This window comes from Dipodomys merriami, unplaced genomic scaffold, assembly GCF_024711535.1.
Source record: "Dipodomys merriami isolate MVZ:Mamm:240054 unplaced genomic scaffold, mDipMer1.0.p SCAF_15, whole genome shotgun sequence".
NCBI lineage: Eukaryota > Metazoa > Chordata > Mammalia > Rodentia > Heteromyidae > Dipodomys > Dipodomys merriami.
Genome location: NW_027202826.1, coordinates 5955658 through 5969998, shown reverse-complemented (window position 1 = coordinate 5969998; position 14341 = coordinate 5955658). Strand labels below are relative to the sequence as shown.

General features: G+C 44.3%; 1 protein-coding gene across 5 annotated transcripts in view; it reads right to left on the bottom strand.

The window, feature by feature from the left end:
* Window positions 1–8009: 8009 nt before the first annotated feature.
* Window positions 8010–14341, bottom strand: part of Gab1 (GRB2 associated binding protein 1) — a 103791-nt gene continuing 97459 nt past the window's right edge. For all 5 annotated transcript variants that reach the window (XM_070022128.1, XM_070022131.1, XM_070022130.1 and 2 more), the window contains one exon: window positions 8010–12217. In XM_070022128.1, coding sequence (XP_069878229.1) covers window positions 12059–12217 — 159 coding nt within the window. In that variant the 3' untranslated portion in view covers window positions 8010–12058. The remainder of the gene's footprint in view (window positions 12218–14341) is intronic.

Below are 14341 nucleotides of genomic sequence, written 5' to 3'. Positions count from 1 at the left end.
AACCACCTACGCCACGGGCGCCCAACCATCGCGAGAGTGCTGCCGGCCTCGCCGGCCGGGTCCTAAGTGCGCGTGCGCACGTCCCGCCTCTCCTCCTTGGCCACGCCTCCTCCCGGGCTTTAGCGGGCTCCGGAGCGGAGAGTGGGCGGGGACACGGGGGCGGAGCTCGCTACGTAGTTCGGAGCGTCGGCTCCTGGGCATGACGTCAGCGTCGCCTTCCGCGCGTTTTCGGCGGCGCCGCGGCCTGGGCCGCCGCTGGTTGTGGGCCCGGCTTCCGTCGTCGGGACTTGGCGGCAACACTGCTCAGGTTTGGCGCTGCCGAGGCCGGAGGCCTGGGCCGGCCGGCGCACTTGTGCCGCCGTCGCCGTGAGGCGTGACGTGTGTCTGCCCCGGTGACGTCTCGCTGGCGGCGGTCGGCTCGGGGCGGGGACGTGTGGGTGCGCGGGTCTCGGCGCGGTCCCCGCGGCCTGCCGTTCCCGGGGTCCCGGGTGAGCGTCCGCTCGGGGCTGCGGGCGGAGCGCTGGTCGTCCCGGGGCGGGCGGCGGGGAGGAGGCACGGGGGTCCTCCGGGCTCGGGCCGTGAGCACCGCGGGGCGCCGGGGGCCCCCGCCCGTCATCCCACCTACCCGGCAGCCTGAGACCGGAGGCTCGCGGTTCGAAGCCAGCCCGGGGCGGCAAAGTCCGAGAGACTCCCATCTCCAGTTTTAACTACCAAAAAGCTGGCCGCGGGGCGGCGGCTCGCGACCCTCCGCAGCCTGGAGCTAGTACCCAAGATGAAACAATAAAACTTAAAAGTCCTGGCTGGCTTTTGATTACAGTTGGTATAGACACCCCCTTTGACACGCATGCGCGCACACATACACACACCACAGTAAATAAAAGCGCACACGGAGGCTGAGACCTGAGGATTGACCTCCTGGCCCGGGAGACTCTTACCTCCGGATAACCATCAAAAATAGCTTAGGAAGTGCGAGTGTGACTCCAGGGGTAGCACACTGGCCTTGAGCACAAAAGCTCATGGACAGTGCCCAAGGCCTGAGATCAAACCTGAAGGCTAGCAGAAAAAAAAAAAAAATCCCGGGCTGGGAAGGTGGCTCAAGTGGTAGAGCGCTAGCCTTGAGCTGAAGAGCTGAGGGACAGTGCCCAGGCCGAGTTCAGGCCCCACGACCAGATCCCCCCCCCACCCCCCTCAAAAAAAAAAGAAAAAAAATCCCCAGATTCTCTTACCTCAGTCACAATGACTGTCATCAAGAAAACTATTGGTGAGGATGTGGGAAGAAAAGAGCCCCTGTGTGCTGACAGTGAGACTGTAAGGTGATGCAGCCAAGAGAGGATGTAACTTGACTTACAGTAGAGATACCTGTACACAAGTATGTGAACCATCTTAATTGCCCATTAAGAGATGTATCAAGAAGATGTGGTTTTTGTACACAGTGGACTATTCTGCCATCAAGAAGAATGAAATGTCATTTGCATCCTTTTTTTCATGAAAATGGATGGATCATGTAATGCAAGAAAGCTCACCTCAGCGGGGCTGGGAAGGTGGCTCAGTGGTAGAGTGCTTGCCTTGCATGCTCGAGGCCCTGGGTTCGATTCCTCAGCACCACATAAACAAAAAGAAAAAAGCTGGAAGTGACGCTGTGGCTCAAGTGGTAGAGCGCTAGCCTTGAGCTGAAGAGCTGAGGGACAGCGCCCAGGCCCAGAGTTCAGGCCCCACGACTGTACCCCCCCCCCAAAAAAAAAAAAGAAAAGAAAAAGCTCACCTCAGAAAGGCCAAAAACACATGTTTTCCTTCATACTCAGAATGTAGGTCCATAAATACAAACAGTAACGCATGAGCCCAAGTGAGGCATTATTTGGGGGACCTTGAATGGAGATAAGGGAGGTGATGTGGGGTATGGAGGATCAAAGCACTCACGCCTGTAATCCTAGCTACCCAGGAGGCTGAGACCAGGATCACGGTTCAAAGCTGGTCCAGGCAGGAAAATCCATGAGACTCTTTTCTCCAATAAACTACTCAGAAAAGCAGAAGCGGTGCTGTGGCTCAAGCAATAGAGTGCTAGCTTTGAGCTGAAGAGCTGAGGGACAGTGCCCGGGTCCAGAGTTAAGCCTCATGACCAACAACAACAACAAAAAAAAACCCATTCTTTTGTATAATAAAAAGGAAAAATGAGGTGGATGGGAAGATGGCTCAGCTGTTAAGTGCTTGCCTCCCATGCACGAGGCCCTGGTTTCAATTCCTCAACACCACATAAGCAGAAAAGACTGGAGTGGCACTGTGGCTCAAGTGATAGAATGCTAGCTTGAGCTGAAGAGCTCAGAACAGTGCCCAAGCCCACTGTTCAAGCCCCACGACTGACAAAAAATAAAGGAAAAATGCAACTTGCCATTCACTTTGGGAAGTCAAGCTGTGTCAGCTTGTAGCTCATGGGAGTAGAGGTTTTCTTTTCCTTTCTTTCTTTCTCTTTCTTTTTTGCTTGACTTTGCTCAAGATTGGTGCTCCTTCACTGGAGACTCAAGAACAAATAAAGGCTGTTACTCAAAGCTTATTCTACCAGCAGTCAGCCACCATCCCCAGCTCTTCTTGGCAAGTAGCTCTTCTTGGCTTTCTGGTGGCATGCCCTTGTGACAGGTTGTTGGCTTGTTAGAGCTGGAGGTGGACATGGAGAAGCAGGACCTTTTGGGTGACTGGTCTAGGAGCATATGAGGCCTTCCGGCTGGCCCTGAGCTGGCAGTAAAAGTAAGTAGATGGGGTGAGCATGTTTCAAACACTTAATTACTTCCGGGGCTGTGGCTTGGCTTCTGCTAAAACCTCAAATTCCTATGTTGAAATTGTGACCTGGAAGGTGATCATTTCTGGAGGGGAAGAGTTTGGCAGGTGATTAGGTTGAAAGGGCTGTGCAGAATGGGATGAAGGTTCTTATAAAATAGGCCATGTGAGGATGCCACGAGAAGGCCTTCTTTCTAAACAAGGAAGTGGGTCATCACCAGATACCAAGTATGCGGGCATTTTATGCTGGCATGAGTGACTTCACTTTGGTCTGTCAGATCTAGTACAGAAACTCAGCCCAAATCAATGGCTTCTGATAAACTTTAACACTACATTTACATATTTTAAGTAAAGCTTACTTTGCTAAGCTAAGGAGAAGCTAAGCACACAGCTGTGTTTGCCATATTTAAGTCTTGGAGGAGAAAAGATGGTTAGGGCTAATATTAGCTTCAGAGCCGGCCCTGTGATTAAGGTTTCTGTGGGCATAGAATGGGAAAGGGAGGAGCTAGAACTCTCGGTAGCTCCCAGCTTTAGTGAAAGATCGAAGGTTGGTAAGGGACTGGTTTTAAAGGAGGGAAAAGCCACTGCATTTGCCAACAAGTGATGAGCAGTAGAGATCAGTGCTCAGCTAGTAGAAGGGGGGGGGGGGGGGCGGGGACAGGCCCGGGGCAAATTCTTACCTTGTCCGGGAGGCTAGAGCTCCAGACTGGCAGCATGGTCTATTTCCCAGTTCCAAGCCATAAAATTAGAGAGGATAAGAAATAGAAGCTGTGTTCCTGGCTCTCTGATAGGGAAAAATTTAAAGAGGAATGAAAAGGGGAAAATAGAAGAGAAACAATTGGAAACCAAGCCCTTCCAGAGCAGAGTGAAGAGAGGAGAGCCCTCCAGAAGACTCGCTGCTAGTAGTGAACTGACTGCTGGAGGGCAAGAAAACTTGGAGGTTGGGGCTGAAGCCTTGTGGGCTGGGTGGGACACATGAATTTCCTCCCTCTCACTGAATCTCCTAAACCAGTACCCGAATGGGAGTCTTAGTTTCACTCACACCCCAGGCAGATCCAGATCTCAGTAACACCAGTACTCCATTTCAAAGGAAAGGCGAAAGTCATATAGGCCTTGTCCAAATTTTAATAGAGCTATGCCTCACACTTGAGGATGATAATATTGGACATCATTCACCTTGTTTCTTTCCAGAATCACCACTGAATTTTGTTGCAGGGAGGTTTGGGTTTATCATTTCATCCTGCCATCTGCAAGCTGTATAGACTGCGATTCCCTGCCTGTTTCCTCAATAACCTGTTATTTTAGTCAGTCTCTGCCCTTTCGAATGGGCAAAGTATTCTCATAAAAGAAAGGTCCATTAAGGACACACAGAAGGAAGGTCCCAAAGGCCAGGTCGTTTACTGATTCCTTGATCTTGAATTTCCCAAGAACTCTGAGCAATAAATTTCTGCTGTTTATAAATTATCCAACCAAATGCTTTTTCTTATAACAACCCAAATGGACAAAGATAAACACTTGTTCTTATTTCTCCAGTGAGTTCTGGAGAGAGATGAAAATTTCTATATAAAATGCAAGATATTGTCTGTATCCTAACATTGATACCTTGACTAGTATGCTGTACCTATAACTCCTGAGTTAAGACTCAATTGAAAGGACTTGGGTGATTCACAAAGTAAGGCACCAGTGTTTTCCTCTCTTTCAATACTAATTCCTCAGTTAAAAAGCTAACTAACATGAGATGGCCATGGGTAATTCTTGGCTACACCAGAGGCTGAGATCTTAGAATCTAAATTTGAAGTTGACTCTAATTGATAAATATGAGACTCTGATTTCGAAGTAAGCAGTAAAAAGCAGGACTGGAGGCATGGCCAAGTACTAGCTATGAGCAGATGAAGCTGAGGAACAGCATGAAGGCCTGAATTCAAGACCCAGCGTGGGCACAACTACCAAACAAGTTATCTAACTGTAATGGGTGAATTTCAGAGTATGTGAATTATATCTCAATGGAAAAGTAATTCAATTAACTCTGTTCTACTTAAATATATGGATGTGAGAATGCTTTAGGGAAAAAGTCAAAAGGCACAAAGTACCCATGCAATTACAAAGACAAGTAAGTGGAACCTTTGAAGATTTAAAGGAAAGGACTAATGTTGTTGAACTGGTCATACTGACCTACTGAGGCGGGGGGGGGGGGGGGGGGGGCAGATTATCTGACATCAAACTTCTAATTCCTTGAAGGTACAGTTGTATGTATTCCCTTTGTCAGACTTTCTATGAAGATCCAGTTTCAAGCACAAGAGGGCGCTGTCCACCAAACACCAACTTGATAGCTGCTGTAAATGCTCTAAATCTGAGGGGAAAGAGCAAATATCCAGACAGACCTAACTTAAAAGTCTCATATACATATGTAAACCTATGTGTATATATATGTATATGAGACTTGGATATATACTATATATATATATATATATATATATATATATATACACACACATACATATATATGCACACACACACACATTTTTTTTTGTCGGTGGTGGGGCTTGAACTCTGGGCCTGGGCATTGTCCCTCAGCTCTTCAGCTCAAGGCTAGCACTCTACCACTTGAGCTACAGTGCTAGTTCAGATTTTCTGAGTGGTTTATTGAAGATAAGAGTCTCACGGACTTTCCTGCCCGGGCTGGCTTTGAACTGTGATCCTCAGATCTCAGCTTCCTGAGTAAGGATGACAGGCATGAGCCACTGGTGCCCAGCCACACACACACAGTTTCTTTGTGTGTTTATATACACATATAGAGGAGGAAAGAAAGGAGGAGAGAGGGAAGGAAGAAGAGAGGAAGACAGGAATGGGGAGGGAGGAAGAGCAGGATGGATGAGGGGAGAAAGATTTAAGAAAGGCAGAATAATGTGGATGAGCAAATGTGCAATTTTTAGCTAGACCAGCAGGTTGGAACTCAGAATGTATGTTGTAGTCTTTTCTTTTCTTTTCAACTGTACTGGGGATTGAACCTGGGCACTGTACCTGCAAGCATGCCGCCTCTGAGTTATAAAACTAACCCTAATGATCTGGTCTTCCGGAAAAAATTTTTTCTTTGGGAAATATGTGTTGCTCTTAAGGCCTTAAACGGATGCAGTGAAGCCCAAGCACACTGCAAGGGTAATCTGCTTCACTTTACATAAGCTGGTTACAAAAGTTACCCTAGCTACAAAATACCTTCACAGCAGCATCTTAGACTAATGTTTAACCACACACATTTTTGATAGTCTAGAGAATATATATAAAAAAATCATTAAGTAAGCCTTTTTGGAGATTTGGCTTTTATATTTCCTATAACTTGGGCTGGGAAGGTGGCTCAGTGGTAGAGCGCTTGCCTTGCATGCCTGAGGCCCTGGGTTTGATTCCTCAGCACCACATAAGCAAAAAGAATAAAGCCGTAAGTGGTGCTGTGGCTCAAGTGGTAGAGCGCTAGCCTTGAGCTGAAGAGCTGAGGGACAGCGCCCAGGCCCAGAGTTCAGGCCCCACAACAGGACCCCCCCCAAAAAAAATTCCTATAATTACATATGCGCACCCTTCCCCCTCCCCTCCAGTTCTCCAAATGACCTGGCCTCCACACAGATCGCAAAATCAGAAGAAACATATTCATCATTAAGAACTGATCATCAAGAACAACCATAACTAACAAAAATCTGGTCTCTAGTGAAAAACACACCTCTATTAGATTTCATTTATTTAAAAACTTACGATATGAAATTGGAAAATCTAAGGGGGGTGGTCACCTGATCAAAAGTTGGCAAAATGTTTCATTCCTGGCTCAGGTGTTGTTTGTTTTTGCTTTAGTCATGGGGCTTCAAATCAGGGCGTGGGTGCTGTTCCTGAACATTTTTTGCTCAAAGCTAGCGTTCTACCACTTTGAGCGATAGCACCACTTCGCTTTTTTTTTTTTCCTGGTGGTTAACTGGAAATAAGAGTCTCATACTTTCCTGCCCAAGCTGGCTTTGAACCATGACCCTCATATCTCACCCTCCTGAGTAGCTAGGATGACGTAAGCAAGAGCCAGCTACCAGCACGTGAAGCTTGACTCAGGATTTAAGTCTGAAACAATATTTACCGAAGTGTTACTGTCTAGAAAACTCTTCACAAAAATTAGAGGGTGCTGCTGCTTGCCCAGGCACCCAGAGTTTCACTATTTACAAAGTGACAGAAGGGCAGATGAGAATGACCTCAAATGAGATCGCCTCACACACCCCAAGCTTCTTATTCTTAAGTAAGGCTTCATGGAGGTCAGAACAGCAGGGTGCTGGACTGAGTGAACCAAAGGGCTGACTTATCCCAATGCTGCAATATAATACTGGGCACATTTGAACATTCATAGAAATGACAAATAAGCAGAATCATCCCAAGTCTTTTTTTTTTTTTTGTCGGTGGTGGGTCTTGAACTGTGGGCCTGGGCTGTCCCTGTGCTCTTCAGCTCAAGGCTAGCACTCTACTGCTTGAGCCACAACACCACTTCTGGTTTTCTGGTGGTTACATTGGAGATAAGTCTCACAGACTTTCCTGCCTGGGCTGGTTTTGAACCTCAATCCTCAGATCTCAGCCTCCTGAGAAACTAGGATTATAGGCATGAGCCGCCAATACCCAGCTCTAAGTCATTTCTGACACACCAAAATGTAGTGTCTTGTGGTAATGGTTGTGTTAACAGGCTGATTTCTAGCATGTTTGATTTCTGGCATGAATTGGGCATAACTCAGAGCAACAACACAGGTTTACTGAAGTGAAAGCAAAACAAGAATAATGTAGAGCATTCTTGAGCTGGGAGAGCTCCAAGGCCCTGAGGAATATGTCTGGAATAATGTGAGACTGATAGAGGGGAGGGGAGTTGGAGGGTCCTCGTGATGGAGTTTTGAGTGGCAGGTAGTGTTTCCAGCTGTGCATGTACATTCCCACAATGCATTGTTATGGTAATGATATGCAGTGTATAGACTTCCAAGGTCTTGATTAGGGGTCTCTACTGAAAGTTCACTAGAGGATAGCTATGTGCAACACTGCTCATGCCATTAGGGGGAATTTTACTCTTCTGAGTGAGAATCTTTATCAGGAGATGGTGCTCCTCATTGCTCTGGCCTATGGGATATTTGTCAGTATTTTTGATCATCAAGAGGTGGAGATGGGGGGCGGGGAGGGAGAGAAGGGGGAAGCTCCAATTGGAAATGCATATACATGTCTTTAGTTCACAATCTCAGTTAAAGGTCTTGAAACCAAACTGCAAAGTTTTATTTGGTAGCAGAAAATAGTCATCATTGAATTGTTACAAAAAGATGTGCAAAAAGGGAGAAATAAAATTACATACAAGATTCTCCTGATGAAATTTGGGATGGCTATAATTAGGTCACCAGAACTCACAAAATTTGATACTGTGTAAAGGTATTAGGAACTACAGTTAATCCCTTATCTGGTCAGTTGGTTAGGAACTCATGAGACAGTATACTGAGTCTGAAGAAAAATAGGTCTATGAAAGAGAAGACAATCCAAATTATTTCCAAGTAGAGCAAAATAAAAACAACGATCTCAATAACATGGCAGTCAAATTTCATCATATTAAGTCCATGATACTCATTTATGCTATGGCTTTTAATCTGATGGCTGCTTGTAAAACTATATAAAATTTCCATATAGTTTTCATATTTTACAACTGTAATAGTTTTCCATGGATGCTCTTCTCTCTTGTTGACTTAGTTATGTGTTGTGAGTCTTCACGAGGGTGCTGATTCTTACTGGACAGCGGGCAGGACCTACCAGAAGGATCTTAAGACAGGACTGGGTAGGGCATGCGGCTTCATTATCTGAGAAGCTTTCTGTGACTGTAAATAACTGTTACTCAAAATATGAATGCCTACACTCTGAACCGGCCAAAGTAAGCAGGCACAGGGCGTGTTTGGAACATTTTAAGAACAAACTATGTTCAATTCCTAAGACATAGTGTACCCAAAATAGCTTAACAAGCTTAAAATACTGTTTTCTCCAAAGGAGGGAAAGAAAACAACTTGTCAGTAGTTAAAAAACACACACACACAAAAACCCAAAAAACTAGAAAGGCTGGGCGTGAAGGGTGTCTGGGAAGATGATGCGGGAGGACTGGGTTCAGGGCCAGTCTGGAGATCTTGGCTCACAATACCCAAATCCAAACCTGTCTAATAGAATTCCCTCAATACTGGTGGTGTTCTGGTTTCCTCTTTCTTTCTTAATTTCTGGCAGCACCGGAGTTTGCCCTCAGGCCTTTTCACTTGTGAGGCAGGTGCTCCCCTGCTGACCAAGTCACCTTTTGCACTACTTCTGATAGGGTGTTGCTTTTTGCCTACGTCTGCACTCCTGTGATAAATTCCAGACCCCACCTGCATCGTAAGTATAACACCCTATTCTGTTGAGATGGAATCTCCTGGCTTTTCTGTCTGGGCCAGAATAGAACTGTAATCCTCCCAACCTCAGCCTTCTGCCTGGCTGTGAAGACATGGGCCATGTTACCCAGCTATTAGCCTGAAAAGCCATCCTGAAACGCTTCAGCAAGCATTAGCCTTGAACTGTGATCTGCCCACCTCAGCCTCCCAAGTAGCTAGGATTGCAGATAGAGTATTACAGATATATAAGCCAGGCGCTCAATAAAGGTGGGTAACTTCTACAGAGAAGTTACACTAAAAATATTTGTAATTGCTTTGGATATTCCCAATAGCTTTAAAGGAAGATTTTTGCTTATGAGTTAATCATTTATTATTGTGGTTACTTTTTTCTTTGTGCTGATACTGGGGCTTCACGTCAGGACTTCGATGCTCTCCCTTGGTTCTTTTCCTGCTCAAAGTGAAAGCTCTACCACTTGAGATATAGCTCCAATTCTGGCTTTTTAGTGCTTAGTTTCAGATAAAAGTCTCATGGACTTTCCTGGTCGAGCCTGCTTTAAACCATGATCCTTAGATCTCAGCCTCCTGAGTACTTAGGATTACAAGTATGAGCTACTGGTGTCCTGTTATTATTGTGCTTAGACCACAAAACATGTTCACTTTCTAAATAACTACTACAATTTAGTATCATTACTAACTATAATTACATAATGATGTATGTTTTCATAGTTTAGGTAAATTTCTATGATTTCAGATTTTATGTTGTGGGTTTGTTTATTGGTCATGGGGCTTGAACTCAGGGTCTGGTGCTGTCCCTCAGCTCTCTTTGCTCAAGGCTAGCACTCTACCACTTTGAGCCACAGTGCCACTTCCAGTTTTCTGGTGGTTAATTGGCAATATGAGTCTCACAGACTTTCTTGCTCAGAAAGGATTTAACTGTGATCCTCAGATCTCAGCCTCCTGAGTAACTAGGATTATAAGCATGAGCCACCTGTGCCTGGCTTATGTTGTAATTTTATCAACAAACAGATCACACACCAAACTCAAAGGTTTTGTTTTGTTTTGTTTTTTATTTAAAAACTCACCTCAAAATTCAGTTCTGGGTTTTAGTTTAAAAAGAAGCAAACATTTAAAAGCATCAAATGTTACTAGTCTACAATTGTCTTGTTATGAACACTTTGTTTATGGAACAACCCTAGTACACTGTATTAGGCACAACACCATGACCAATGGGCCCGAAATGGGGTCCATTTGTATACTCAGGCAACAATTAGAGGTCTGGTGGAGGTGGTCATACCTTGATGATAGGCATGCAGTCTCTACCTGTCCTCTAAAAGCTATCAGGAAGTCTCAAATCAATAGCTTGTAACTTAGGTTAACAAACAAACAAAACCCAAGCGACTATCCCTGCATTCTAAGTTATGTTGCAAAGCCAGAACAGAGGAATGTCACGGTGGCTCCCTGTAACCGCTGGTCTGGATGTCCAGACCACAGGATGGTGTTCCAGGGGAGTCAGAGCGATACCACTCCTCTGATGGTCTCAGAAATCTGGCTAGAAGGGGTCCAGGACTGTAAGAGTTCACATTATAGCAAGGCTCCAGTATGTTGTGAATTGGGACAGTGAGTATCAATCACAGTACAAAATTCTTAATTTTCTGACTGGAAAAGCAATAGATGCTACATAGGAGAATTGCTTATATTCCATCTATCTTTTTTTAAAAAAATGCAGATATAAAACATTAATTGCATAGGGATTTAAATATAAGGCCAAGAAGGATATATATATTTTTTAATCATAGAAAGGGCACTATGGTGTCATAAGATCATAAGATAGAGTTTCATTCTTAGAGGAAGAATCTGAATGACAATTTAATGAAAAAAAAAAAAATCACAGTATGTGGCTGGAACTAAGAGTGAATGTCAATTGATTCATCAAATCCCAAACTGGAAACTTAATTGTTAGCACTCACAAGAACTCAACTAAACATCATTGTCTAAACCTGGTCAGTATATTCGCACACTAGTGCCCAGTACGTACCTGATTAGTTATAGAACCTACCTTTTGCATATAACATTTAATACATGTTAACAAGTGTAAAAGCACAACATCACTGCATTCTATCAATCACTTGCAGGCTTGAGAGTGTAATTCTATTTAGTCTGTCAAAAGTACAAGATCCTACCCAGCAGAATCTTCACTCAATGAACGAAAGCACTGTAATTAACAAAAAATAACAAAAGTTCCACCAGTAAAAACTAAATGTACACGAACCAGAGAACTAGGCCCTGACCAGTAATATACATTATCTTCAGAATTTGTGGAAGGGAATGAAAGATTAAGTCCAACCATACTACGGTTGTACTTTAAGCTGAGAGTTACCACCTGAAATTTCACGTACAAAAGCTAACTTGTCAATCTGCTCCTCATTCTAATGGTGTTAAGAATATAGCTTTGGCAGCCACTTCCAAATCTTAAAAAAAAAAAAAAAAAAAAAAGAACACAAAAACTAGCTTAGTTCATTTAGTATTGTTACGTAGAGTAGTGTGAAGAAATCTGAGAACTCTGTGAAGGTACACTGGGAACACCTAAGCCAATGTTTTCAATAGAAAAGTGCATAAATACAGTAATACTACAAGTGCGGTTAGCCATGGGAGACGAGTTTCTCTGGGAGTTAAATGTTACCACTTAACCACATTATTTACAGCTTGCAGATTGTTGACGTGGCACCATGTACAGTCTGAATGAACTGCTCGATTTTGTGAAAGGTCCTCGGACTTCAGCTTTGCTTGCCTGAGGATCAATCCGCCTGGAGTTTAAGTGTCTAGACCACCATCTCCCCAAATGGCATTCATCTTTACAATGCACTTCGCATCTGCTCAGATAGGGCGACGGGAGGTTTTCATTTTACACTCTTGGTTGGTGTTTCCGACTCTGTGGACTGTCTCCCATCTGTCCAGGCTTCCCGTGTGCTCTTCAGAGCCAGGGTCTTCTGCTGGTCCACCACCACATAGTCCACTCTCTCGTCTGCTACACTGCTGCCCGAGCCGCTGCTCTTTTGCTACATACAGAGAAAATACAAATACAAAAGGAAAAAAAACAGACACATGCCACCTATCAAGGAGTGTTTCTGAGGGAAGGTCAGCCTTCGAATGCACAGATTCACATACACTGTGAATATCCTTGAAATTTGATTGGGTCACCCAAAATGGTATTACTTCAAATAAACAGTGGTGTCTTTCTCCTAAATCTATAATGCTCTCTTAAAAAAAAATTTTGTGTGTGTGTGTGTGTGTGTGTGTGTGTGTGTGTGTGTGTGTGTGTGTGTGTGTGTGTGTGTGTGTGTGTGTGTGTGTGTGTGTGTGTGTGTGTGTGTGTGTGTGTGTGTGTGTGTGTGTGTGTGTGTGTGTGTGTGTGTGTGTGTGTGTGTGTGTGTGTGTGTGTGTGTGTGTGCGCATTGTTAGTAATGGGGTCTAAACTCAGGGCCAGGATGCTCTCTCTTTGTTTCTTTGCTCCAGGTTAGTGCTTTACCACTTGGGCCACACCTTTCCTCCTCACTCTTTGGCTGGTTAAGTGGAAATAAGAGTCTCAGAAGCCTGGTGCTGGCGGCTCACACCTGTAATCCTAGCTACTCAGGAGGCTGAGATCTGAGGATCAAGGTTTGAAGCTAGCCTGGGGAAGAAAAGTCTCCGTGAGAGTCTTATCTCCAACTAACCACTCAAAAAGAAGTGGTGCTGTGGCTCAAGTGATAGAGTGCTGGCCTTGCGTACTAAGAGGCTCATGGACAGCACCCAGGCCCTGAGTTCAAGCCACACAGCTGACAAAAAAAAAAAAAAAAGTCTCATGAACTTTTCTGCTCAGGCTGTCTCTAAAATGTGATCCTCAGATTGCAATTCCTGAGCAAATAGGATTGCAGGTGTGAACCACCTGGCACCCAACCTCTCAAGTTTGAAAAACTGTTAATTTAAACTATCACATAGAATTATTCACATGAATACTCCAATCATAGGAGTTGGGATGGTAGTGACACTGTAATCTGGAGCCACGATCAAGCAATGATATTTAGTACCTTCTGGCTCCCGGAAAAAGGGAAGACAAATCCCTTCGGGAGGAAACGTACATCCTCAGGATGCAGCCACAAATTTGCAATGAGAAGCCACAAATAAACACCCAGGGAAATCAACTAGAAGTGTGAGTTAGCAAACAAAATTCAGACTTCCCAGGTCTTGAGGTGGTATCACTGCTGCTTCAGAGATTCAGAAAATGCTTAAAGGGACAAAAATAAGAAAGGAGGAAGAAGCTAGTAAAGTCAGCGAGGTATCTATAAAGAAGAGCCAACTAGAACTTCATTTTAGAAATATAAGAGATTTGATGTTAAAAGCTAAACAAATAGGAAAATTGAGAATTAATGAATTTAATGATAAATCCAAAGAAAGTATCCAATTAGAGAGAGATGGTGAGAAGCCAGGCCCAGGTGGCTCAGGCCTGTAAACCTAGTTACTCAGAAGAGCTGATCTGAGGATCGAGGTTTAAGGCAGAAAAGTCCATGAGCCTCCTATCTCCAATTAACCACCAAAAATCTGAAAGTGGAAGGGTAACTCGCTCAAGATTGCTAGCCTTGAGCAAAATAGCTAAGGGACAATGCTCAGGCCCTGAGTTCAAGCAGAAGTACCATACTAAAAGGGGAAGAGATAGACAGAGACAGAGATGATAAGATATAAAATATAAAAGTATAAAAGAATAAAGGTATGGAAAATTGTGAGAAGTTAATAAAAAGTTAATGATAAAAAGACCATGATAGTAAATATGTCTAATCAGAAACCTCAAAGAAAATATTTCTTAAAATGAGTATAGAAGCAATATTTAAGGAGATGACTGAATTTATAAAAATCAACTGTTGGGGTTGGGAAGGTGGCTCAGTGGCAGAGCGCTTGCCTCGCATGCCTGAGGCCCACATAAGCAAAAAGAAAAAAAAAAGCCGGAACTGGTGCTATGGCTCAAGTGGTAGAGCGCTAGCCTTGAGCTGAAGAGCTGAGGGACAGTGCCCAGGCCCAGAGTTCAGGCCCCACGACCGGACCCCAAAAAAAAAAAAAAAATCAACTGTTGTTTCTATTCCCTAAAAGTGCCTGACCCAAAAATAGAATTAAGAAAACAATTCTAGGGCTGGGAAGGTGGCTCAGTGGTA